This window comes from Eucalyptus grandis, chromosome 6, assembly GCF_016545825.1.
Source record: "Eucalyptus grandis isolate ANBG69807.140 chromosome 6, ASM1654582v1, whole genome shotgun sequence".
Lineage (NCBI taxonomy): Eukaryota > Viridiplantae > Streptophyta > Magnoliopsida > Myrtales > Myrtaceae > Eucalyptus > Eucalyptus grandis.
The window spans coordinates 18,112,541-18,140,199 of NC_052617.1; the positions used below are offsets into that span (position 1 = coordinate 18,112,541).

Genomic DNA, 27,659 nt, shown 5'->3' on the forward strand with positions numbered 1-27,659 from the left:
AAAATAGGAGCTTCAGACTTTGGAATTCTTCTATCGCGCACTCCTCGAACAACTAAGAACGTCTTCTTATATACTCCTTTATGCCATCATACCCGTTGGCACTTACCAAAGGAATTCCTCCAATCTACCCGTTGGACGGAATCAATTAGGAAGATTGTTCGAGCTATTAAAGGAACGTGTTGATAGCCCATCAATCTGTTCGCCCATACAATCGGGATCTCGGTTTCCATAAGTAGAACCTTCCAATAATATTTAGATAATCATCGAATCTTCAGTCATTGAATCAATCTTGATCAATCAAAGGATTCTTATACGTCTTCTCCAACCACGAGATCTTCTCCAGATGATAAGGTTAAATCTGAACAAAACATCCAGTTACGGATAACCTTTCTTCAACGGATTAGAGACTGTCAATGAGGATAGACTTTGAGTCTTGAGTCTGGCTGTCCGGAAGTCTTCAGACTTTAACCAACAGAGTCTGCTGACCTTCAGACTAGACTGATGAAAATGTTTTGTCAACTTCAAAACACTTCACGAAGATTTCTCCAACAATCTCCCCATTTTTGATGGTGACAAAACCTTCCTGCAGATTTGGATAACTTTGACCTGCAAAACATTTCTCAAACACATATGCATATCTTATAGAGATGAATGGCTAAAAGATTAACACTAGAATCTGCAACCACAGAAAATAGGTTAGTCTAGTATATAATAAAACCATCCATAAGATATCAATACTTGTTAATAGAAGCAAGTCAAATCCAAGTCTAGTTCGGATCTCATCCGGACACAAAACAAAGTCAAAGTCTGTCAAAAATAGTTAAACAACAACACAATCCAACAAACAGTTAAAAAATGATTGAAAGTTTTTGATCAAATCATGCATCTCTCCCCCTTTTGTCATCATTAAAAAGGATGAGATGAAGTCTTGGGAATGCGGACAAGCTGGAAATCTTCCATAGATCGAACAATGCCTTCCAGCCTTTTAAAGTCTTCCTTCATTGTACAACCTCCTCACTCTTGGCATTGGCACGATTCGAATAGAGAGGGCTTGCATCTTATCATTCAATGAATAGGAAGAAGCTTGACTTTCATTCTTCAAACTTTGAACTTCGCTTCCCAAGGCATAAATCGACCTTTCATCTCCAAGAGAATATCCATGATTCTGCGAAAATCTGCTCCATTATCGGCCCGAGTACTTGCTTCGGCTCGATCTGCGGAAGATGGTAGATCGGCATAATCTTGCAAATTTGGCGATGACATTTCATGACCTTCTTCCGGAAACCGAGATGCATAAACATCTTCAGTGCGGGCGAGCGGCGACTCCTTCACTTGCATCGGGATATGAAGACGTCATTCCTTTCTCCCGATCTCCCCCGTTTCCATGCCTACGAGGTGGAGAAGAGATTTCCTCGGGTTGTCCTTCTTCTCTTCTTTCTTCTTGGTCTTTCTTCCTCTGCTTCTTTCTCCGCTTCTCTTTCTTCTTCTTCCTTCTCCTCTGCTTCTTTCGTCTTTTGTTCCGATTCTTTCTGTGGAACAGGACGACCTAAATTCTTCAAAGCCATTGCAGAGATGGTGATGTCTTCGTCATCATCTTCATCCTCAACGAGGAGAGCTCTTCTTCTCTTTGATGAAGCAGCCATGGGCTCCTTCCCTTTTCTCTTAGCGGTAGAAGAGAGTTGATGAGATTTGGCGGGAGTCTTCTCCTTGAATTTCTCCAATTCCTTGCTCGGTTCCTTCGACGCATTTTGGTCACCATTTTCAGTCCTACCACCATATGATCGCATGATCGAACACAAAAGATTTGCGGAGGCTAAATATTCAGATGTCCGAATAACTTTGTAACAAGGCTTGGGTAAGGGAGTTGACCTCTGTCCTTCATTCTTGCTCTATACATGTGAAACATAACAGTATGAGAGAGAGAAAACTTCTTACCACAGAGGATGGCATACATCAACTTTGCCTCAGAGCTTGAAACATCAGTTTTGGAAGTTGATTTTGGCCGAAGGCAATTAATCACAATCTTGTGAAGCAAGATGTTGAATGCATTCATCCGTGAGTAGGTGATCTTCTCATCTGTTCTCCTGTCCTTCACCGGTTCAAGTGTGGCCCCAAAGCAATGGAAACTTTGATTGGTTGATATCCGCCTCTCTCAACTTCTAACACATCTGCCAAAGCATATTCATATCCACAACATAGTCTTGTTCTTTAACACTTGAAGAAGAATCTATTCGCATCCAAAAAGCTAAGATTTGAATAGAAATATGCAAGTCAATTCAAGCATAAGCCTCGGTTGAGTCGAGCAAAACTTTTCAAGTTGAAGATAACCGAACTTTTCCCTCAAGTTCACTTTCACAAAGATCCAGAAAATCAAAGTCCACACTCCTAGGGTTTATTACCCCACGCTCAGCAATTTCGAGTACGAGATCCTTTTGTTCCTTTGATCTAAACAAATCTCCCCTTTTTCCTTGAATTTCAGCCGCAATACCCATTTTCGGTTGAAATAGCGAATAGATTGTCATCGTCATTCCCATCTACAGGATTCGGTCCCCGATCCACGAGGATCACTTGGGATATTTGCAAGGGTTTCCTCGGCCACCCCTCTACGAGCGATTCCCAAACTTTCCATTTTTCGCAGAAAGATATATTCGTTCCTATATCCTTTGTCTCTAAGAAACTCATCAACATAGTTCAAAGGAGTACGAATTCCTTTTAAGGCACGATATAGCTTGTAAATAAAAGCGGGCTTTTGAACTCTTACGGGTCCGCATCCTCGATGATTTCTTCTTGATCTTTGATGAACACCGCCTTGAGGACTAGATGGAGAAGACCGACGCCGCTGAGAATGTTGTGGGCTCGGTTCGATCTGGAGTAACTTCATCTTGTAAGATCGAAGTGCGTAGGCCCCTCACTCATTCTCTGTGGTCCCCTGCTTGCGATTCTTGAGGACTTTCGCGAAGATGACATCTTTCTCAGTGTTTGGAAGATTCCTTGCTTGACTTTCCCAGAAAAGATGACAACTTTTTGAAGATTGAGCGAAGAAGACAAACGGGATTTGAGGATCGATGCTTTCTAGGGTTTTTGAGAGAAAAGTGAATAGAAAAGTGAAGAGAAATCGACAGTGCACAATCGGTTAAAACGAAGAGTAAACGAACTGTCACAAAGGAAATAAAAATATGCCTTTTCAAAATAACTGTCTTTATCCGCAAAAATAGTTATTTCAAAAATAACTTCCCTTTTGAAAATGAATCGTTGCAATATTTACGTTAATTAAATATAGCAACAATTTAAACACAGTCTGATGATCGTACCTTTTCAAGATAAGATTGGAGAGAGAAAGACTTACAGTCTGATGGTCGAGCCAAGACAGTAGATAAAGTCTTGTAAGCCTGAGTATGAAAGTCTTTAGACTTTGATATCCTCATACCTCAAAATGTTGAGTCTGGATCGCATAGACTCAAATTGATTTTTCTCCAAAGGCTTTGTGAATATATCCGCCGTTGATTCTTTGAGTCAACAAATTGAATTGAAACATCTCCATTTTGAACATGGTCTCTAATAAAGTGATGTCGAATCTCTATATGCTTTGCTCTTGAGTGGAGAATTGGATTTTTGGTGAGGTTGATAGCGCTGGTGTTGTCGCAATTAATCTCCGTGCATGAGTCTTCAATTTCAAAGTCTCTTAGCTGTTGTTTTATCCATAGAATTTGCGAACAGCAGCTTCCAAGAGCTATATACTATGCTTCTGTTGTTGAAAGAGACACAGTGCTTTGTTTCCTTGAAGACCAAGACACTGTCCTGCTTCCAAGCAACTGGCAAGTTCCTGAAGTGCTCTTTCTATCAACTCTGCAACCGGCCAGATCTGCGTCTAAATATCCCAGAAGATTAAAGTCTCCCTTCTTAGGATACCAAAGACCGATGCTTGATGATGAAGCGACGTATTTAATGATGCGTTTCGCAGACCGAGATGAGATTCTCTAGGATCCGATTGAAACCTAGCACGAGATGCAAACACTCAACAAAATATCAGGTCTAGAGGCGTAAGATAAAGAAGTGATCCAATAATGCTCCTGTATAGCTTTTGATCAACTTTCTTCCCTTCTTCATCTTTGTCTATCTTTAAAGAACTTGACATTGGAATGTCAACCTTTTTGCATTTTTCTAGTCCAAACCTTTTGACAAGATCATTAGCATATTTTTCTTGATAAATAAAAGTTCCTTCCTCCAATTGTTTTACTTGAAGACCAAGAAAGAATGTTAATTCTCCCATCATACTCATTTCAAATTCATCCCGCATAGACTTAGAAAATTTCTTGCACTGATTCTCATTAGAGGATCCGAAAATAATGTCATCCACATATATTTGAACAAGTAAGAAACTTTTGTTTTCCTTCTTGATAAATAAAGTCGTATCTACTTTACCTTTGACAAAACCATTTTGTATTAAAAACTTACTCAATCTGTCGTACCAAGCTCAGGGTGCTTGCTTTAACCCATACAAAGCCTTTTTCAGTCTGAAGACTAAGTCTGGCTTCTTTGGGTCTTCAAACCCTGGTGGTTGTTCCACATAAACTTCATCATGGATAAATCCATTTAGGAAGGCGCTTTTGACGTTCATTTGGAATAACCTGAAATTCTTATAACAAGCAAACGCAAGTAATAGTCGAATAGCTTCTAACCTTGCCACCGGAGCGTAAGTCTCATCATAGTCTATTCCTTCTTCTTGCGTATATACCTTGGCCACGAGTCTTGCTTTATTTCGTACGACTTTTCCTTTTTTGTTCATCTTGTTTCGAAAACCCATTTAGCTCCAATAACGGTTTTACCTTTTGGTTTGGATGTCAATTCCCGGACATCATTTATGCTGAACTGTCGAGCTCTTCTTGCATAGCTTCAATCCAGCTTTCATCGATAAAGCTTCTTCTATGCTCTTTGGTTCAATTTCGAAACGAGTGCCCAAAGACACTAGACTCTTCTCGCCTTTTGGATGCGGTGCGAATTCCTTCATTAATTTCGCCAATTATAAGATCTTTGGGATGATTTGGACTTATGCTTCTAGTTACTCGTTGATTTGTCTGGTTGATGATCTCTTTCTTTGTTTGGATCTTCACGAACATCTTGAAGCTGATTTTCCAGAGTTTGAGATGCTTCTTGAGTTGTAGACTTTGGAGGGTCTGGAGCAGGTTCAGACTCTTCTTGATGAGTCGACTTGATTCATCCTTTGTTGAGTCTTGAAATTTGACATTCATTGACTCCTCCACGACCGGCTCTTCTTGTTATAGACTCTGTAGGCTTTGCTTGAAGTAGAATATCCAAGGAAGATACCTTCATCTGATCTTTCTTCAAACTTACCAACTCGATCTTTTGCATTTTTCAATATAAAACATTTGCAACCGAATACATGAAAGTATGAAACAATAGGCTTCTTTTCTTTGAATAACTCATAAGGGGTTTTCGAAGAATAGATCTTAAGAAGACTCTATTGATGATATAGCATGCTTTGTTGAAACTTGACTTCAGCCCAAAATCGAGAAGAAATTTTACTTTCAATTAAAAGAGTTCTAGCCATTTCTTGAAGAGATCTGTTCTTTCTTTCCACAACTCCATTTTCTTTGAGGAGTATATGGAGAGGAAAACACATGCTTACGGCCAGATTCATCACAGAATTTTGTAAAATCTTGATTTTCAAATTCACCTCCATGATCTGTTCTTATACTAGATATAACACATCCTTTTTCATTTTGAACCATTTTAGCAAATTTTTCGAAATACGAAAAGGTTTCAGACTTACTTGCAAGGAAATATACCCAAGTAAAACGAGAGTAATCATCAACAATTACTAGGCAATACTTCTTACCCCCAATACTTTGAGTTCCGGTTGGTCCGAAGAGATCCATATGCAGCAACTGTAGTACATGATTAGTAGAGACATAATTAATTGGCTTAAAAGAATTTCTTACCTGCTTTCCCAGAATACATGGAGTGCATGAATCAATCTTTTGGTATGGCAATTTGGGTAGTCCTCGAACTAGTTGTTTTGAAGAAATTTTGGCTAATTGCTTCATATTGACATGACCAAGCTTTTTGTGCCATAAGCTTGCTTCGTCTTGAATTGAGATAAGGCATTGCGATTCATTTGGTTTCACATCCGGAAGATAGATATTTCCATGTCTTCGACCCATGAAAGACTGAGTAGAGTCTTTACCGATTCGAACATGTTCCTTCTTGAAAGAAGATCTTGAAACCAAGTATCACACAATTGACTAATGCTTTGAGAAGATTGTAATTGAGTCCTTCCACTAAGGAAACATTACTTATTGTGAGAGTTCCAATTTTCACGGTTCCAAATCCCACAATACTTCCTTTGTTGTTTCCTCCAAATGAAACTTTTCCACCATTTACTTGAACAAGCTTTATGAAGCAATTTGAATCTCCTGTCATGTGTCTTGAGCATCCACTGTCAAGATACCACTTTACCTTTTCTTTGACGGACACCTGCAATTGAAAGAGAGTCTCAAGCTTTCTTTGGTACCCAAATTTTCTTGGGTCCTTTGGTGTTAGTAAGATAAACGAGATTAGCCCATACTTTCTTAACGGGTTTCCATACCATAGGACACTCTTTTTCAAAGTGATCCTGTTGCACTTAGAACATCCGAGAGCATTTCTACCTACGGGTTTTACAAAAACTTTCTTGAAGTGATTTTTGTAAACCTCACTCGAGAGTCTTTTCTTAATTCTTTCTTTTACTTTAGGAAAATCAATTAAGGGAATTGATTCTTTGTCATACCTAGACCAGACTTATTGAAGTAAGGTCTTTGTCTTTGAAAAAGAATTTTCTCAAGTTTTTCAGACCCTATAGAAAATTTCTTTGATATATTTGATAAGTCTGTTTTTAAAAAAGCATTTTCTTTTAAAAGATTATCTTCATTTTCTTTAAGATTGGAAACAGACAAGTCTAGACTTTTAACTCTTTCGCTAAAACATTTTCCTTTTGTTTTAGAGCTGAGTTTTCTTTTTCAGTTCAGAAATTCTTTTGAGAGAAGTCTTAAGACTAAAGCATAGTTCATCAATATATTTAGAAACTTTAACAGGAATTTTGAAATCACTTGCCTCAAATTCACTGTCTGAGTCTGATCTTGAGTCTGATCCAGAGTCTGAGTCTGATTGTGCCATCAGACATAGATTGGCATATTCATTATCACTTTCTTCACACTCGTATCACTCCGGGTTTCGGCTTTGAGAGCTTTTCGAAATTTTTCAGCTTTTCCTCTCTTCTTCTTCGAAGAGGGCGGTTGGGTACGATGTGTCCATTTTTCTTGCATTCAAAGCAGACTACATCTTTATTTGGTTCCTCATCATCAACAGACTTGGTCGCTGTCTTTGAAAGCTTTGTTTCTTTGAGTTGAACCTTCTTCCTTTTCTATTCAGTTTTCTGAATCTTCTTATCATGAGAGCAAGCTCCTCATCGTCCATATCATCTTGAATCGTAACATCGGAATCATCATTTGATTTTAATGCAATGGATTTCTTACCTTTTGAATCTTCATCTTCATTGATCCTTTCCACTTCATAGGATGAAGAGTTCCAATCGGCTCGTCGACGAGATAGTGGCATGATTCTCTGCGTCTCTCTTATCGAAGTCTTTATGTGATTCCAATCCCTTGAGAGTCCACGCAGTAGCTTGTTTACCTTCATGGGATCGAAGTTGGTTGACCTTGATTTTCAAGACCATTCACAATATCGTAAAACGACTAAACATGTCGATATTGATTCTCCTAGTTTCATTCGAAGGCTTTGTATTGACCGAGAAGAATGTTGATTCTTGTTTCCTTCACTCAATCTGTTCCTTCATAGGTGATATGCAATCTGTCCCAAACTTCTTTGCTGTACCACAAGAAGATATTCTATTATATTCGAGTTGGTGATAAAGCACAATATAAGGAGTAAATTGCTTTTGCATCGAGTGTCTGTCTCTTGATTATTTCTTCCGAGACATTCCGCTGGTTTCTTCAGTTTCTTTTCCTCTTTCGAGGCGATGCGGTGGTAGGAGTAATTCCTTTTTCTACAACGTCCCATTCCGAGAGGATCCTTTGATCGTAGGAAAGCTTTCATCTTGTTCTTCCAGATGTTGTGATCCTTTCCATCAAAGTAAGGTGGTATGGTATTGCTTTGCCCTTCCATCAGCCCCGGTGCTAGCATACTAGCCATGGATCTTTAACTCAAGTAAAACACTTCAAACAAAGTGAGTACACGGGCTCGATACTAATTGATATTGCTAGTATGAGTACCTAGAGGGGGTGAATAGGTGCCTAAACAATTTATCGATATACGGAAGCGATTCTTAACATATGATAGAAAGTAAATTCTCTCTTAATTAACAAAATGAAATACGATTGAGGTAGAGAGAGTGAGGAAGAGAAAATTGAACACAGGATTTATAGTGGTTCGGCTTATTCCAAGCCTACGTCCACTCTTCCGCACTGACAGCCCACCGGCTGGATTTCACTATGATCAAAAGAGGAGTTACAGACAGCTTTGCCTTGATTCCACAAAGTGTAGATGTTTTACCACACCTCCTCAAGGTCTCTCACAAATATAGACTCTCTCTTTTGTATACAAGTATTCGCTCAAAAGATTTATCTAAACAAAATAGGAGCTTCAGACTTTGGAATTCTTCTATCGCGCACTCCTCGAACAACTAAGAACGTCTTCCTTATATACTCCTTTATGCCATCATACCCGTTGGCACTTACCAAAGGAATTCCTCCAATCTACCCGTTGGACGGAATCAATTAGGAAGATTGTTCGAGCTATTAAAGGAACGTGTTGACAGCCCATCAATCATGTTCGCCCATACAATCGGGATCTCGGTTTCCATAAGTAGAACCTTCCAATAATATTTAGATAATCATCGAATCTTGAGTCATTGAATCAATCTTGATCAATCAAAGGATTCTTATACGTCTTCTCCAACCACGAGATCTTCTCCAGATGATAAGGTTAAATCTGAACAAAACATCCAGTTACGGATAACCTTTCTTCAACGGATTAGAGACTGTCAATGAGGATAGACTTTGAGTCTTGAGTCTCGGCTGTCCGGAAGTCTTCGAGACTTTAACCAACGAGTCCGCGACCTTCGGACTAGGCGATGAAAATGTTTTGTCAACTTCAAAACACTTCACGAAGATTTCTCCAACAATCTCCCCATTTTTGATGGTGACAAAACCTTCCGCCTGCAGATTTGGATAACTTTGACATTGGATTGCGCAAAACATTTCTCAAACACATATGCATATCTTATAGAGATGAATGGCTAAAAGATTAACACTAGAATGTTGCAACCACAGATTGAGAATTAACTTTAATGGAGTAGATCCCTACATACCCTTGAACCGATAGCCCTATTATAATTTCACTTTAGTCATTTCTTATATTATATTGGGGGCATATTTTTATTTTTTTCTTATGAATTATTGTCAGCGTCCGTTTTAAACATCTAGCAATCTTGGGCCGAATAGTGGGACTGAATTTGGACTCTCAATTTCAAATTTTGCATTTTCTTTTCTGTACCTGGGCCAGATTTTGAACCTATAAAGGCACATGAATTTGGATTGTGAATGTGCTGGAGTCAATCTTTACATCTCACTCCTGACAAAGGATCTACGTTTCGTGTATGTAAAGGCGATGATCGCAGGAGGCAGCGATGCCCCGACGGTAACCGTGATATGGGCAATCTCGCCGATGCTGAACAACCTTCCCATCCTGAAGAAAGCTCAGGAAGAGCTCGACGTTCGGATCGGCAAGCAGAGGCATGTGGAAGAAGCGGACATCGCCGGCCTAACCTATCTCCAGGCCGTAGTGAAGGAGACCCTCCGTTTACAGCCAACGATCCTGCTCTCTCCGCCACACCTGTTTAGTGAGGACTGCACCATCGGCGGGTATCACGTGCGCAGGGGCACACAGCTGATCGTGAATGTCTCAAAAATCCACACCGACCCCAGGACATGGCCAGACCCACAGGAGTTCAGGCCCGAGAAATTCTTGAGCAACCACAAGGACGTCGGTGTGCTGGACTCGAACTTCGCACTCCTGCCATTTGGGGGTGGCAGGGGAATCTATCCCGAAACGTCTTTTGGACTCCACACGGTGCATTTCCTACTAGCTAGGTTCTTAATGCATTTAAGATATTGACCGCAGACGACTCGGCGGTAGATATGTCCGAGAGTTTTGGACTACCGACTACAAAGGCGACCCCACTTGAAGTTATGGTCAGGCTGAGATTACCAGACGAGCTCTACACAAACAAAGATATTTGAAAATTTTACAGCTAAAGTGAGTGTGTACATACCCTATTCATGCCCTGGCTATAAAATGACATAATTACAATGATCTACACGCTTCGGATTGCAGTTGCTGATGTCAAATGTCATTTACTATCGTTCACCACTTGCATGTGACCTGTTATGTATGGACTCATTCATGCTTTCCTAACCAATGCAGCAATTCTACAGGTTTAGTCGTTGTCGACGAGATCTGACCATTCAATTTCATATGGCCATAGCATCAGTATCAACCACTGGATGATTGCAATGTATCCCTTCCCCCTCTGCTCCATTGGCCCTACTCACCTCACCATCCACTGATGTACCTCTCTCCTTACACATATGAGCGCGTGCACCGGCGTACATACATATTGAAAGAGTACAAATGGTTGAAAAATCAATCTTCAAGAACGAGGTCGGGGGTACATTACTAGTTTTGGATACCCGCGTATAAAGATTTGAGTAGACTCGTTAAACGAGTGAGTCAAGTTGAGTTATAAATGATTTTACTCAAATAAATCTAACTCGTTTTGATCAATTTTCACGCAATGCAAATTTAATAACTCATTCAGCCAAACTAGTTCCATATTTAACTCAATTTGCAAAAACTTATAGCCAAACTGAAGTGAGAGTACAAAGTGAGTGAGCGAGTGAGCGAGAGACTAAAGAAAATCATAAAAATGGGTTAGATCTAAGTAAATTATAAATCCATTTATATTTTAAACTCATATTATGTTTAAACCAATTTATAACCTATTTACTCAATATAATTAACCCGTTTAACGTCTCTATGGGTTAAAAAATGGGTCCATAACCCATATTGACAGGTCTAAATTTGAGACATCAAGCTTGACTACATCTAGCATCAAGCCGTTTGTGGATGTTTGGCTGAGAAGTGTGTGGGTATGTGAGAGAGAGGGATTGTGACAAATAGGGTGAAATCGAATTAAAGCTACTCCTGAGTACCATGCTCAACTCGATGACTACTCAAGATTGACTCACCTAAGTTGGAGTCAAGCTAGAGTTCAAGCCATTTGAGTATCTTGTCTAGTCAAGCTCGATCCTCTAAATAAGCTCACGAGCCTAATTTCAGTTTGCATTATTTTTTCCTAAGACATTGAAGACTTATAAATATAGACACAACATACTTAAAATTACATAATGTTCGAGCTTATTCAGCTCGAGTCAAGCTTCATTTGTAATTCAAACATAATAGATCAAGTCAAGCTATCAATTTTCTGATCAAGTCGAGCTCAAGCAAGAAAGGTAATACACAATCAAGTTCCAGTCAAGTTTTGAGCATCGCATGTATGAGTCGGGTCAAAGGCGAGCTTCGCACGGTATCGACTCAGCCCGGCACAATCTAGGAGCACCGACCCATGTTCTTGAAATGGACAAACTGTTTAGAATATCTGCCTAAAAGATTGGGCATGAGAAACAGCTGTGGAGGCCATGTGTTTAGGACCAGAAAATATTTCCCTTGTCTTGTTAGCCGCTCCATCACATAATCCCCCGAGGGAGTACCGACACTGGACCCCCAAAAAAGAGCGCGTCCTTAGGTAATTCTGTCGTTCGATCCTCTTTCCCTCCGCACGAGAGTTTGCTTCTTCTGTCCTCGCATTGTCTGGCTTTGTCCCTCCAACTCCGATCATGCCCTCTTATTTATTATCAGCAATATTTGGTATTGCCAAACTTCCACCTAAAAAATTAGAAATATCGATGAGATTGCTTATTGGCATTTCGATGTTCTTTATTTGTCATTGTTGTGATCGAAGGAATCTTGTTCGCAGCCTTCTTTTTCTGCTCACCCAATTTCCATGTTGGTTGAGTACTTCCCCTATCCAAATCTCGGATTATTTACTAAAAACTTGTTATAACTTCGCCGACACCTGAGTTATTTCCAAAAGTCAAAACTAAAAAGAATCTATTTTAGCATGGTATTTCTGGACCTTAGGTGGAACACATATAATTTTAATCAAGCATTACTAATATAACAGTCTTTAAATTACCTTAAAAATAATAACACGTTATGAGTCATGAGTTTTTAAAGGAGTAAGCCCGCAACATCTTATAATTATTTATTATTTAGTTTTTAATAATCCAAAACATACCATTATTTTCATTATTAAGGAATGTCACCCGATCATTTTTCTAATTTAATTCGTTTTTTTTAATGCTTCTCGGAATATTCCGATGATTAAAATTATAAACACAATGATTTTCGTGCACTAATAATGCAAATGGGCCCTAAAATCAAGCCCACTTAACCACGGTCACTTAACCCGGGTTTCGTCCTTACATCATTTGAAATATCAAATAACGACCAAAACCAGACCAATTAACTCTCTCTCTCTCTCTCTCTCTCTCTCGGACAGGCTCTTCGGTTTCAGTTCGCGGGCTAAAAGGTTTCCCGACGAAGTAGAAAAATGTCGGCACCGCGGCACGGCGGAGGTCCGGGCCAGCGCGCCGCCGCCAGGGCGGGGCGAGAGAAGGTCGTTGTCGCCGTCAGGGCGGAGAAGGTCGTCTCCAAGGCCGCGCTGGCGTGGGCGCTCTCCCACGTCGTCCAGCCCGGCGACAACATCACCTTGCTCGCCATCTTCGCGTGCAAGCGACCAGGTCAGTCTCGTTCCCGGCGCGAATGTCGACCCTTTTTTTTTTCTCGAACGGCTGGGTTCCGCTCGCGTTTTTCGTTTCGGAAGCGGCTGATTGGCGGCCCGACGCGTCGCGTCGTGTGCTGTATTGTGCGGTTGAAGGTCGGATCAGGCTGTGGAATTTCGCGAGAATGAGCGGGGAGTGCGGGACCGGCAACCGAGAGGAGCTGCTGGATCGGATTTCTCGGATCTCCGACTCGTGTTCTCTGATGGTGATGCAGTTCCACGATCAAGTCGAGGTCAGTCGGGGACTTGAAATTCATGACTTTGCCCGTTCGCCCGTCGCAAATGTAATCGCTAGAAGCGCTCGGCGAATTGGCTTGAACTTAGTTTGACCCGTCAAACGACGACTCGGTGCGGTCGCTTTGTGCACGGTATCGTGAATGCCAGTGCTTTGGCTTGTTAAGGCAGCAATCTCGTCAGGTTGTTAATACGCTGTTTGTTGCGCTGGCGGAAATATGGCGTCTTGTAGTGAGTGCATCATCGATGGGGATCGTGTTTCCGGGGCTCGGTTGAGGCGTCGGAGTCAGGGACTTGGAGGATTCCATTAATGATTAGCATGTGATTGCTTTTTTTTTATTAATATAATTTGGTAATCTATTTGAGGCCCCGCATATCGGATTGCCTGTTCCCCCTTTTCAAAAGCAAAAGATTTGTTGATGAGCATGGTTATATGGCCCAATCACGCTCATTCACATGACGGCCTTGAAGAGCTTCTGCTTCCTTTTAACGTTTCCTCAGTTTCTGGTCAAAAACTGGGAACTGTGAATCTTTGTTTTCGGAACATGTGGTTCGCTGTGTATCGGTGATGCTCCGTGCTGAAAATTTGAACATTTCCTGACATCTTTGGGCCTAAAAAGTAAAAGGGTGCTTTGGTGTGTTGGCGTTTACTTTCTTATCTAGACTGGTGCTTTGTTGAACTTTTTCGCCTTACTGGTTTGAAAATGAAACTGGGTCGGCATACGCTTCCTTTCCCAGCTTGTTGCTTTAATCAACCTTTTGCCTTAGTCGTTTGAAAACGAAATGGTTGCTGGGTCCTGTGTTATGGTGGATGTTGCTTTTAGCTTTTTCAACCATTGAAGTCAGAGCTTCATGTGCACATCCTTTAGCAGTCATTAGTCTGTTTTGATGGTCAAAACTGTGAGACGCTGATGAAAGCTTGGTTACAGGTTAGAGTGAGGATAAAAGTGGTTTCTGATAAACCTGGCGGTGTGGTGGCGGATGAAGCACGCAAATGCGGGGCCAACTGGGTCATACTGGACAAGTAATTTAATATAAATGTATTATTATTTCCTTAGACTGTATCAATACAAATTTTCTTTATTTGGTATGTCTACCTATAACTTTTTTCCCTTCTATCTGCTAGTCTTCATTGGGAAGCATACATGTGACCTCCTGCATCTTAATTAGATTTATAGTCTGTCTTATTGGGCATAATGAACTTTTCACGTTTCATGAGATTCTTCTAGAGTAGTTCCATAGGATTAGTGCTCCCAAGGGGTAATTGGTTATAGATAAGTAGTTTTTCTCGTTGCTACTCAAAGCAAGCATTCTCTAGTTTCTTTCTGTTTAAACTGTTCATGAATTTCAGCTCACACTCAATACGGTGAATTTTCATGTCAAATTGACAATGCATTGATAAGCAATTGGACATTGCAAAGAGACGACCCATTCAAGTTTTGTTTCTTTTTTTTTTTTTTTTTTTTTTTTTTGGGCCAAATCTGCTTTGGTAATTGTCAGGAGCCTGCAATCACTGTTCCACTCAACTTCCCTTGATGTGATCTAATCATGTTACCTTCATAGATGGGCTATATAGTATACAGTACTTAGAACCTGAGTCCGTGAATTTATTTGTGACTTCCATATATGAAAAGGCATTGTTGGACATTCAGTCATCATAAACTCCTTTGCCAAAACAGGGACTTAAAGCAAGAATCGACTCATTGCTTGGAGGAAGTTCGCTGCAATATAGTGGTGATGAAGGGTTCTCAAGCGAAAGTTCTCAGATTGAATTTAGGATGTTCAAATGAACTCCAGACCCCCTTCTATTCCGCTACTTCTTCTCCATGTGTGGATGACGGAGAGTTCAATACCTACAGGATGAAGCATTCTACTCCAGTCACCAGTCCTGAATTGTTTAGCCCTCTTACAAGAACTACCAGAGAAAGTTCATCATCAAGTTATGACACAGTTGGGTCTTTTTTTCATTTATACGAAAGAAATCCACTCTTGAAGGACAGAGGAAGGGATGTCATTCACCATATTTGACAAAGAATGAGTTCAAATACCCCTTTTCGGTACTTGAATCGTACGGGGAAAAGGTTGTGACTCTCTCGAAAACCTTATCATCTCTATCAGTTGACAGTAGTAAGGTTTATTGGATTCCCCAAAATCATATGCTTGATGTAAAGCGTCTCCCCACTGGGAACGATCAAAAAGCTACCCAAACCCATAAAAGTATCTCCAGAAGATGGTTTAACAAGTTTATTAGACATAATCACAGTCAAATGAGTACTGGGAGCATAGGGCAAAGGCAAGCCCAACAACCAGATCAGGTTGTCAATGCAAGCATAAGGGATGTAGTCTCCTTAGGCAGAACTTCCTCAGTGCCACCTCCCCTATGCTCGCTATGTCAACATAAGGCACCAACTTTTGGAAAACCCCCTCGGAGGTTCTCATATGCGGAACTAGAGGAAGCAACAGAAGGATTTTCAGATTCGAATTTTCTGGCAGAAGGAGGTTTTGGATTGGTCCACAGGGGGATTCTCAGTAATGGACAGGTGGTAGCGGTGAAGCAGTTGAAGTTTGGTGGAGCCCAAGGAGATGCTGACTTTTGTAGGGAGGTGAGGTTGTTGAGCTGCGCACAACATAGGAATGTTGTGCTATTGATTGGATTTTGCTCCGAGGGCAGCAAAAGAGCTCTAGTCTATGAGTACGTGTGCAATGGATCCCTGGACTTCCATTTGCATGGTATGCCTTCGTTTGCTAATTGTATTACTGATTGTTTTGCTTAAATTTGAGTTACACGTTTCATAAGTCAGTTCCCTTGTATAATCCTACATCATGTGTTACACACTGTGGTTTACACATAAATTTCTCATAACTTTTCATTCTTACTTTACAACATCTTGTGTTATCGCCAGGAGGTGATAGCGACACTCTAAATTGGGAGTCCCGACTCAAAATTGCTATTGGCGCTGCAAGAGGCTTAAGATATCTTCATGAGGACTGTAGAGTTGGCTGTATCGTACACAGAGATATGCGACCTAAGAATATCCTCTTGACTCACGATTTTGAACCCCTGGTACTACATAGATCCAGATATCTCACAATCAAAGTTAGACCTCCTTTAAAATTATCACGGAGTATGTTCCTGGATCACAAATGTGCCCTTAATAAGATATAATTCATCTTCTCATGCATCAGGAATGCATACTGGGCCTGCATGCTTAAACCAGTGCTATGGCTTGTGAAATCATGAATGTGTGATGACTGATGAGCATTTAAAACCATAAGGAAATGTCTGGAGTTTCTGTAGAAGCCTTTTCATTTCCATTTGTGAAAATCTGACTGATACTGTAATAGATAACCTTGAAGTTGATGTAGCAGAATCCATATTTTGCTAATGCTTTGTTCTCGTTTTTTTCTTTAATTTAGGTAGCTGATTTTGGACTCGCTAGATGGTACTCTGGAAATGAGATTGGCCCAGAGGAGCTAGTCATCGGAACTTCAGGGTATATTTTTCTGATGTCATTTGTTTTGGCCATGTGCAGTGTATGCAATCTCATATATTACCCCCATAAGGTTCTTCTTCAAATGTATACATTTAGGCTTGATATCATATTGTTGCCTTCTGGGGTAGGGTCTACTGATAATATTGATTGTGCCGACGGCTTAACAATCTTGAATTTAATAGATAATTTTATGTTAGAATCATTTGAAATCCAGAATACTCCATCATGTTTAATGTATATCTTTAATTTCAGATATCTTGCACCAGAGTTTGTTGATGGAGGAAAAATCTCGGAAAAGGTTGATGTCTATGCATTTGGAGTGGTACTTTTAGAGCTGCTGACAGGGCGAAGAATCATCGAGCTGCAATTCAAGGGAGAAAGTTTTTTTGCTCAGTTGTTTGGCACCTTTGCTGCACATGAATCAAAAGAAGTCAAATCCAACTGTTTTTCATTTATAGACCCATGCTTGGCCGCTAACCAATCTCAAGATTTTGGCCATCAGCTACAAGTAATGAGCCATGCTGCTTTATCGTGTCTGCATCCAGATCCTGAATCAAGACCTCCAATGTCAAAGGTTTAAACTTCAATGTTGCATTGAATCACTCCTTCATATCAGCATCAGCACAATCTAAGGCAGCAATTGTTTCTCCACGATTTTGAATCCAAGAAAATTTTACATTGTCTTACATTGCATTGCAGGTTGTTAGAATACTAGAAGGACAGTCCCTCATGCCCTTAGCCTTGGATCTGAATGCAGCTGGTAGTAGGAGCGGTCACCTAAATGGAGTGTGCTCTCGCATGCATACTGAAACTATGAGAAGCCACTCACGGAAACATTCCCACTGAGAACCAAACATGTGATCGAGAGGATTGTGTCAGCTTATCTAGCTCTTGAGAAGCAACAGAGAACTTGTTCTAAGTGTGGCGGTATGCTGCCTGGGCATTCTTGGTGTGCATGAATGTTTGGAAACCCTCATCTCTGTCGCCATTTAACGGCTGCTGAATGCTTAGCATGCTTCACAGCGTTGAAGTTACATAGGAATTTTTTCATAGATTTGTGATGTTAGGTATACGCGGCATATTTTTGTACTTATATAGTGGTTCGCTCTGATTTTCGGTTTTGCAGAAACTGTTTATGTAGAGCATCATTTCAAGGTATATAAAGTCGATTCTTTCTCCGAACCGTACCGCATCTTCTCTCTGCCTGGAGGATTCACGGGTATTTGCCTACTTGCCAAGGTCTTTCAGTCCTTTATGTTTTTATTTGTTCTTGATCCCATGGTGAAAATCCAATATGATTACCTTTGAAAACTAGCTTTCGAAGGTAGCGTTTAGTCATGTTATTTACCGACTCCTGGAACTCCTAACACCCACAGACGTGGATCATGTAACACCCACAGACGTGGATCATGTAACTCTCTGGTTTGGCTACTTATGTTAACAAATTCACAGAAGATTTTTACCATCTCTATTTCAACTCTTATCAATGCTCATCTTCTAGAGGCTGAAGTCATTCTGTTTCTGGGTCCTTCGTTTCTCTACATTCAGAGATGGTGGCCTATTAGAACTTGACTAACCCATCTTCTGTGATCGAAGCTATGCATTCTATTTACTTCGCGGACAAAGAGCCAGGACAAAACGGCGTAGAATGCCTCAAACGGAACCGTCGCTTCAATACTGCTGCAACCTAGGCCAACCTTACTGAATGAAACCCACAAAATTCTTGCTGCAATAATTACTTTTCTGGAGGAAAAACGGAAAATCAACAATAGATATTCGGTAATAATCATTCCTTATGGGTTCACAGAGGTCTTACAAGGGCTTTAAATAGGGGGGACTAAAGTCACCGTTCTCCACGTCCCTTTCTCGTGGTAGGCAAACACGCTCACCAAATCTAACTTCTCAAGCCTGTAGAAACTCCCACTCGTCACATCCAACTACAAATTATTTCCATATCTCAGCAGGTAGGTTAAAGGCACTTCCTTTATAATTATACGACGGGCAAAGGGACAGCATGACATATGTCCTCGTCACAGTTCGTTTTCGGACATTCTCCAGGATCCGAGGGCCGGCCCCCATGGGGTCAGTACCTTCGGTTTTGGCTGTTCCGGCCAGCCGAAGAGAAGCTTCCATCCGACGGCACTGAGTCCGCATCGTAAGTCACCTGCTGCTGCTGCTGCTGCATCATGGCCATCTGATTAAGATCAGGTGCCATCTCGGACACGCTCCACACCTTGACCGACTTGTCGAGACTCCCGCTGTACACTATCCACCGCTGCTCCCCCTTCCTGGCCGACTCTGCGTCTTCCTCTGTGGCCAAGCACTTGACGGGCCCGGTGTGCCCGGTCAACACCGACAGGCAGGTGTGGATCGTCCCGTCCCTCCTCCACACGCATATGGTCTTGTCAGCGGACCCGCTAAACAGCAGGTTCCCTGCAGATGCGAGGCAGAGGATCGCGAGCTTGTGCCCCTTCAGGACCCCGCCATGCGTGAACTGCTTCCCGCGCTCCCAGAAGTTGACCAGCCCATCAGAGGACCCTCCGTACGCGACCGAACAAGCCCGGTTCATGGCCAGCGACGTGACCGCGCACTCCTGCTTCAGCAACGACTCAGCAAGCGCGTGCTTGGTCGTTTTTCCGAGCATCTCCCTCTTCCACACCTTCACGGTCCCATCGGCAGATCCACTGAAGACCAGGTCATCGACACTGGCGACGACAGCATTGACGGCATCATCGTGGGCGCTGATCGACTCGAGGCACTTGGAGTCCGAGATCCGCCACACCTTTATAGTTCGGTCCCATGAAGCCGAGTAAAGCAAGCCCTGTTCCTTGTTCAGGCTAAGGCATGAGACCGCGTCGGAATGCTTTATCCACAGTGCGCTCCGGCGTCGTCTCCCCTCAATGTAATTGCTTGGATTGATGGAGCTCTTGAAAATATCCTTCAGAGTCGGCAACGTCCCGGCTCTTTTGTGGAGGCTCGGGTTCCTGGGCGAGATCTTCCAGACCCGGATCTTACCGTCCTGGTGGCCAGTGAAGATCTTGCCGTTGGCGACGATGATGGCCTTGACGAGCCCACTGCTGGACTTGAATGCGGAGAATTCCTTTAAGTTCTTCCACACGCGGATATTCTTACTGTCAGACCCCGTGTACAGGAGCTCGCCCGAGGCGGCAAGAGAGTAAATGTGCCCCTCCTCTCGGACCAGCGACCCGATGAGGCTGTTCTGGGGGACGTTGTCTTCGTAATTTGTAGACGCGGTAGACCACTGGGATTTGTTGAAGGGAGAGGACTGGTTCCAGGGGGACATCATCATCGGGGACCCCTCGCCGCTCATCCGGCTGTGGTCGTAGAAGCCGGGGCTCGCAGGGGAAACACTGCTGTGGCGGTGCGGAAAGTCATCGTCGGGGATCGAGATCGCCGACATGTTAGGGTCCGAATGCATCATGTTAAACTTAGGCCTCGGAATGGTGTTGCTCTCCAAGAACATGGGGCCTCCTCCTCCTCCTCCTCCTCCTCCTCCTCCTCTCTCGTCTCTCTCCATCTCTCTCTCTCTCTCTCTCTCTCTCTCTCTCTCTCTCTCACAACAGGCACTGAATGGCACAGAAGGCGAAAATATGCACGAAACACGGCCAAAGTTTAAAAGAAAAGATTGAAGTGCGATGAAGAATGACAGGTAATGGAGTGGAGAGAATGATGAGGAAAACGGAAGGGGGGGTTTTCTGAGAGAGAAGATCATGAAATTATGGTCAAGGGCAGGAGGGAGGATGTAAATAGGAGGGTGGAATGGACGGCTGAGATTGGAGGGGGCGACACGTGTGGGGACGGGAGTGGTGGCGTTGGGGGAAATGTTTTCAGGTCCTGAGAATCCGGGTCTGACACCGGTGACAACGTTGTCGGTCAGTTTTATTCGTTGGGGGCGGTTACGTTGAAGGAGGGCATTGGACGGTTGATGGCCACTCGCTATTCTCGGCAGCGTTCATTTCTTGCATGCGGTCGGCTCCTTTTTCATCTTTCTTTTGCCCTTTCCACACGCCCTGATTCGACATTTTTTACGGTTTTTCTTTCTCTTTCCTCTTCCTCGCAATCAATAATGCACCATAATTATTAATTGTTTAGGCGGAATGTGAAAATTATTTTTGCCTTTTTGTGTTCTCTTTTTTGCAAGATATACAACGTGAATTAAAAAACTATGACGGTACTTTGTCATACGCATTCGATAAACTTCGATTAAAAGCTGTAAATCTTGTATTTCATTTGTATTTTATCACTCCAGAGCAAGCTCTTTGATGAGAGCTAAATTAAAGTTTATTCGGCATCAGTAGTTAGTACTATATAAATATGTGTGGCTCTAATAATTTGACTTTTATTGACTCGAAACCTTTTAAAATATAGATGTATCGCCGCATAAAATTATAGGGGAAGTCGACCGAGCTGGTTTCGGGATGCAGAGCATAGGTTCAACTTGTTAGTGTGGTTAATGAGACGGGCAAGATTGGGAAGTGAGTCCTACGTTAGAAAAAGAAGAACCAACTAACTCGAAGGGATTATGGTGGGATCATAGTGGAGGCGCGGTCTCCGCTGGTTTTAGAGATCTTGGTTGTATCATGATGCGAATTGCCTATTCAAATGTAGTTGTAATGAGGGTAATATGGCCTTTGAGAAAAGTATAACTCTGAATGTCATTTCTATTCATTTCCTCATCCATCGTCTGTTTTCTTCACCACTACTTTTTGTCATTTGAGCTTGATCCCGGGATTTAAATCAACTAAGAGTGGTTGATCAGATTAGTCTCTGTCCATCAATTTGTGAACATATTTTCGTATCACAAATATTAGGCAAGAGAATCTGATGTAATGCACCCCTTTAAAAATTATTTTACGCTATGAAGACGCATTGATACCTCAGCATACTTTGTGGTTGTATTGTTACTTAGAGGAACAGCCATTTTAGGTGAACGGTCCGAGAGAGCACCCGAAGCTATAAGCAAACATAAATTATTCGGCTTACATTGCAATGGCAGAGTCCATTCAAATAATATTGAAGATACAATAATACCTCAAGTCTGTCAACCATCAGTCTCATCCGAATGAAGATCATGTAGGGTTTCAACAGTATGCAAAAAATCATGTCTCAGGGAGAGTCGTGCAAATCATCTCTCTTCGAATTTCCATGGGAAACGTCAAGGAGCGAAAGCCCGAAAGATGTTTCCCATCATTGCCTTCTCCTGGAAGCGAACGAGTCTTTGTCGTCGACCCAAAACAGGAAACAAAGCAACCCCAATCAAACCGACGATAGGGAAAGAATCCTGACAAGAAATTCAATGCGATGATGGCGATTCATGTGACGGGCATTACCGCAAGCAGCCGCAGCAGAGGCCTCCCACTAAAACCCGGGTGGCAGCTTTCAACGAGCACCGTCGAACGGCACAAGCGCCAGCAACGAGACATGTGTCTCGCAGCAATAATGCGGGCACGAATAAGGGCAATTGCTACTTTCGACCGGTCGCGGAATAGGATGTGAAATTAAGGTAAGGAGGTCTAAAAATGGACAGACAGGACGGTGTCCAACCTGCCACGCCCTTTTACCCGCGAAAGCCATATTTACTTTTGCTTGGCTTCGTCGCTTTGAACTTTCCATCCATTGTTGTTTTGTGACTTGCTTTACTCCGTCCTAATGTTCATATTATCACCTGAAAAAGAGGTACTTTAATGGAAAATCTCCCGAGTAGACGGTTTCAGTGTCGCCGCGTGGCGAGGCTGAGGCAAGCAATCACAGTTTCCTCAAGTAATGGCCGGTAAATCTTTGCGATCTCGTTCGTTTTGTATGGAAAAAGATGGAAGGAAAGCAAAAGGGTCGCTCTTGACTGCGAGTCTATTTACGGAATTGCGTGCTGTGCACGCAGAAAAATGAGGAAGCCAAACCGTCGCGCAGCTGATAAGATCGTCGGCTCTTAAGAGGGTTGACGGGAGTTCTTAGACTTGGCAATTCATTAGAGTGCTTGTTTCGAGAGGAAGATTTCATGATAAAAGAAAATTTTTTTTTTCTATTTTGGTCTAGGGAATTTAATTTCCTGACTTTAAGCATGTATATGTTTTTTGACTATAAATGATTTCTCATTAACCGATTATTTTAAACAAATCAAAAGCGTGAAAGTCTAAAAAATTAATTCATGCCAAAAATTCTTTTACTCAAACAAACAAAAACTTAGCTTATGTTTGGCCATCCTTTGAATAAGCTTAAGAACATTCTAGCTTCCTCTTGTATGGTGAAGGATGGAGTATGAAGGATCTTCCTGGCAATCTTAATCAGTGTCAATGTGTCAGGGTCGTCAACATAAGAACACACGAAACTTCTGAACCTTCTCAGATGTTCTTTAGTACCTTAGGCCTACATTTACCTTTTAGATGTTTACGCAAGTGAATGAGATGAATGAAAATTGGTTAGACTTTGATAGTTGTTTGGTAGGTAAGATCAGAGTGACTTGACACAACGTCCATAGAGAGGATTTAAAATCTCTCCTTTATCCGATATCCTTTTAAAGGATGGTTTGTTTTCGCAAGGAGGGATGTCCACGTCATTTGTCATTGTCCTATCTAACGAGAGTATGTTAAGACATGCTAGCTTGACATTTTCCAATTTCGATCTTACATTCGTTAATTTGAAAGTATAGGCTGAAAAAAGGAAGAAAAAGTCATGAACAACAATGCTAATAAAGAGTATACAATGTCAACAAAGATCGATTATATAAAAAAATTTGTAGGGGAATCCTAGTGGGAGCAACTTATCATTGGGTGCGCGAAAACTACAACTTATACTTCTCGAAAGATATTTTCTTCTCTCGTTTTGATGAGAAATCCTTCCGAGGAAGATACTCCCGCGTGCAACAGCCTACAGGTCTAAAACTATATTTATATTATTATTCAAATGTTAAAGGTGGAACTAGGAACCAGAAGTTATTTTCACAAATTCACTGAGGAATTAATCCGTACCACAACAATGCGGGTCAAGGCGTCTGCATTTCTGTCAAGATTGGCCCTTCGATACTTAAGTTAGCACCGGAAATGAGAGAATTAGAGGAGAGAGAATTTGAGCTTGGGATTGAGAAGGATAGTGTACTCTTAGAGAGAAAAGGTGGGAGAGAGAACTAGCTGAGTCTTATATTACTATACATACGTTATTGTGAAGGGTCATTTGATTAAATTAGACAAGTGGTAGTCCATGAATGATGAGAGGTGAAAGGGCATGACAAATAGCATCTATACCGTTTTATGAACCAATGCATGTCAAACTTCCTAGTTGGTAGTACCGTTACATATCCCAATGAAATAACAGCAAAGCGATGTCTTGTCAATTTCAACCTATTGGACACTTACGCATATTGGTCTACCAATGATACATGAACCCATCAACACTAGGACACGTGTCTGGGGTTGATTAAGTGGTCAAAATTGCCCTCATCTCCAAAGATTGCTGTCAATGTGAATTTCGTGAGAAATATATGCAGAAATTTGTAACATAGTTCGTAGTCCCTTCAATTAAATTCTTTGCTAAAGTTTTCATTGAATTTTCTTTTATGTAGATCCAAACCCTATCAAATAGGTTTTTCCTCCTGAAAAATGAAAACTTGAGACAGATCATCATATGTACATGTGGTATTTTGAGCACTTGCAGTAATAAGAATGTAAATTTTCCCCTCTTGATAATTTTCCTCAATTTGTCGGAAGCTTCACCTTTGTGCTACTGACTTGGTACGAAAAGGGCCAGTAAGCTATTCGTGTAATGCTTTGCTGAGAGGGTAAAATGGTTTTTTTTTCCTCATTTGCTTACCTTTACTATAAAGAATTAGAGGCGATTTTTTTAAGATCGTCTTCCAACTCCATATATTTTACCTTTCTTTTGTTATGGAGATTCTCACTTTTTATTGTCACTATCTAATGTTTATCCTTTTGTTTTTGCAAGAGTTGATGGACAGCTCAGCATCCATGATAACGTAACAATAATGCATTGCAGAAACAGAAGTTGCATATCTCGCTAGTTCAATTTGTATACTAAAGAAAATCACAACAATATCGTTACCAAAAATGCATATCCATGAACCCTTTATTTATTACCAAAATATGCATAAGAATTAGAAAGGATATAAATTGAGATTTGTTAGGACTACAAATCTGTTAAAGCGATCATAAAAACAAACTGTCAGGTAAAGCCCACACATAAGTATTCTACGGGACTTAATAACTCACTTTACACGTAGAAAGATTAGACATTTGCTTAAGTAACTAAAAACATAAATTGTTGAATGAAGCTGCCACGTGGCTCAACCTCACGCGAGCTTTACCTTATTTTGTATATAAATATTGGTGGATAGTTTATTGTGGTACTAAATTTGAGTCTTGCCTTAACACAAAGTGAACAGTACCATATAATGAGGGATAGTTTTGAAACACCAACCTTTTTTTTTTCATTTCGGTCGAAAAAGAACCTCATTTAATTCAACTAGGAATACCAAAAGGGGCCGTGAAAATTGGCTTCAGTACACAAAAGGTCCAAAAGAATTTGAGGGGTGAAAAAACCCAATTTAAAGGTACTGTTGCGTCCATCGGCCTCCCTCCTGCAACGTTGAAGTGCCCCAACGGATCACAACATTCGAAAATAAACTGTGCACTGCTTTGACTATCTGTATAGAGTGTCCGACTCCACTAATATATCTCAGAACTTTAGGGTTTGCAGCAGGGCTTGGAACTTGCACCTGCAGGGACGACGTGGATTGGACGAAGCTTGCAAATCCGTGGGGCGAGTCTTCCCGAGTGATCTCAGCAGACGCAAGCCCTTGTTTCTGCATCCCATTTTGCATCGCTAGCTTGGACTGGGTCTACCTAATGATTGTAACATGGTCATAGGCTGCCTCAACCTCTTTCTAAAATCGATTTTGGGCCTGGGTTTTGAGCCTTTGAAGATGTCGACACGACGCGACGTAATTACTGGTGCCAAGAGGAGGCCCGGACCGGGACTACTGATGCGACATATTCTGATTGAAGGATGAGGATGCCTCCTCCGATGCCACGTCACCCGTCTCACTCACCCGACATCCTTCGATGCGTCCATACGCATGTTACCCTTAATGCGTCCAAGTTTTTAAAGCCATGTAAGCCTCACGCAAGATCATGATCACCTGCACACCAGATCATTTGAGAATTTTTTGTTTAATAACCTTATCGCGAAACTTCTTTGATGTAGTCCTTAGTCCATAGTCCCCCAATTCCAAGCAGATGCCATCTCCCCAACTGTTTTTGCACCTCAGACTATTATTATTATTATTATTTTGTACTGAAGGAACCGCTTTGACCGACAGCCACCAGGTAAACCCCCAGGTGACACTAGCGGGAAAACCACCACCCCGGTACCACGCGCCAATCACCTAATAGCCCACCAGCCCCTTGCAATTTACAAGGGCTTCGAACTCCTAACATTCCCTCAGAGGACTAAAGTCTACCCAGCGGAGCCACCACGGCCGATGGTCTCAGACTATTATTATTTTATTTTTTTTGTGACCTAGGAACCCTGTACAGCCGGCAGCCGCGCGAGTAAACCTGGGGGCACGTAAATGGGAGGACCCACCACCCTCGGTGTCCCACTTAAGACCCCAAGCGATGGTGAGGAAATTCGAACTCCTCCCCTTTGTGAATGGGAGAGAGCTCAAACCATCGTAGCCACCAAAGCGGTGGTCTCAAACTATTATTGTTAAGGGAAAATTATCCAAAAAATTCTAGACTCATTATATATTTGTCAATTCAACTCTAAAATCTTTAATTTTGTCAATTGAGTCTACTCAAATGTCAACCGTCTTAGGTGATACAGTCAATGCTACCGTAATAAAAATTTTAAATATTTTAGTTTTTTTTATATTATATTTTTCTTTTTTTCCTTTCTTTTTTCCTTCTTTCCTTGTTTTTTAACTATGACTGAGGAGGGTCACCAAGCCCTTGCAGACCATAGGTGAAGGCGGCTTTGCCCAGATTTGGGATGAACTGCTAACTCTATCCTATGACATCCTGTGGGCAAGTCTCACTGGGAGAAATATGTATCCTCTCCAGTTGAGAGAAGAGCTCACGGATTATTAACTCTGGCCGAATGGACTTAATTAGTAAAATGTTAAAATGTTAAAATTTAATTAGCAAAATTGAAAATTTTTAAATTAAATTGGCAAAAGCAAAAGTATAATAAATTTGGAATTTTTGACAATTTTCCCATTATTGTTGTTGTGGCTTCATCCTAATCACCGCCTTCACTAGCACAAATGACACAGCTTAGGTCATTCCTTCATATCTTATTAAGATCTCCACAAAAGCACCAACTTTTCTTCTTCAAGGCCTAATGGCCGATTGAGAAGGAGAATCATATGAACAACGACATGGCGAAGGGCCGAATTACGAAGTTACTACAGAGAGAGAGAGAGAGAGAGAGGGAGGGAGGCAATGGTACGAGATGAGCACAGACAGAGAGAAAGAGAGAGTGGTGTCGGGGCTTGGCTTGACAGGGTGAACTAACACGAGATAATACATGCACCGGCCCCGCCCCAATACATTGATAGCACATAAAACTTTTCATAAACACACTTACTTAGAATTTCAGGTAAAAATTCATCTCGCCCTTAACCCAAAATTTCAGGTCTTCCCCATTAAACATAAACGATTTAGCTAAACATCTATAAATAAATCTACTGTGGCGATTAATATGTCGGTTTCGTAGATCGATTCTAGCGTTGCTCTTTATCTTGCAAATCCAATGACTAAACACCAATTGTCCTATTAGGTCAAAAGTGAACAGCCAAAAGCAGAATCCTTTTGGCCCCCCGTAGCAAATAAAAATGGGTGGGAAGGGAATCTGATTCCCGTCCTTTTTACGAAGTGGCTCTTCAGCGAATCCCAGTCTTCCAAGCAAAGGTGAAAAAGCCT

At 41.6% G+C, this 27,659-nt stretch overlaps 3 protein-coding genes across 3 annotated transcripts; 2 read left to right on the forward strand and 1 right to left on the reverse strand.

Moving 5' to 3' along the window:
• The first annotated feature begins 9,600 nt into the window (after positions 1 to 9,600).
• LOC104451636 (cytochrome P450 82A2) lies at positions 9,601 to 10,191 on the forward strand. Its single transcript, XM_039314408.1, has one exon. It carries the CDS (start codon positions 9,601 to 9,603, stop codon positions 10,189 to 10,191), a length of 591 nt encoding a protein of 196 aa, XP_039170342.1.
• A 2,482-nt stretch (positions 10,192 to 12,673) lies between these two features.
• On the forward strand, positions 12,674 to 17,827 carry LOC104448697 (inactive protein kinase SELMODRAFT_444075). Its single transcript, XM_010062580.3, is given in 9 exon segments — positions 12,674 to 12,938; positions 13,076 to 13,212; positions 14,143 to 14,237; positions 14,893 to 15,200; positions 15,203 to 15,943; positions 16,117 to 16,277; positions 16,631 to 16,707; positions 16,960 to 17,281; positions 17,407 to 17,827. Coding segments are annotated over 9 exon segments (2,178 nt in total). The 5' UTR covers positions 12,674 to 12,748; the 3' UTR covers positions 17,554 to 17,827.
• Positions 17,828 to 18,320: 493 nt separating this feature from the next.
• Positions 18,321 to 20,371, reverse strand: LOC104448698 (protein JINGUBANG). Its single transcript, XM_039315354.1, has one exon. The coding sequence runs from the start codon at positions 20,243 to 20,245 to the stop codon at positions 18,791 to 18,793; it is 1,455 nt and encodes a 484-aa protein (XP_039171288.1). The 5' UTR covers positions 20,246 to 20,371; the 3' UTR covers positions 18,321 to 18,790.
• Between the last annotated feature and the right edge of the window lie 7,288 nt (positions 20,372 to 27,659).

Excerpts from the sequence above, each read along its gene's own strand:
- LOC104451636 (XM_039314408.1), top strand. The coding sequence starts at position 9,601 with ATGAATTTGGATTGTGAATGTGCTGGAGTCAATCTTTACATCTCACTC.
- LOC104448698 (XM_039315354.1), bottom strand. The coding sequence starts at position 20,245 with ATGGAGAGAGACGAGAGAGGAGGAGGAGGAGGAGGAGGAGGAGGAGGA.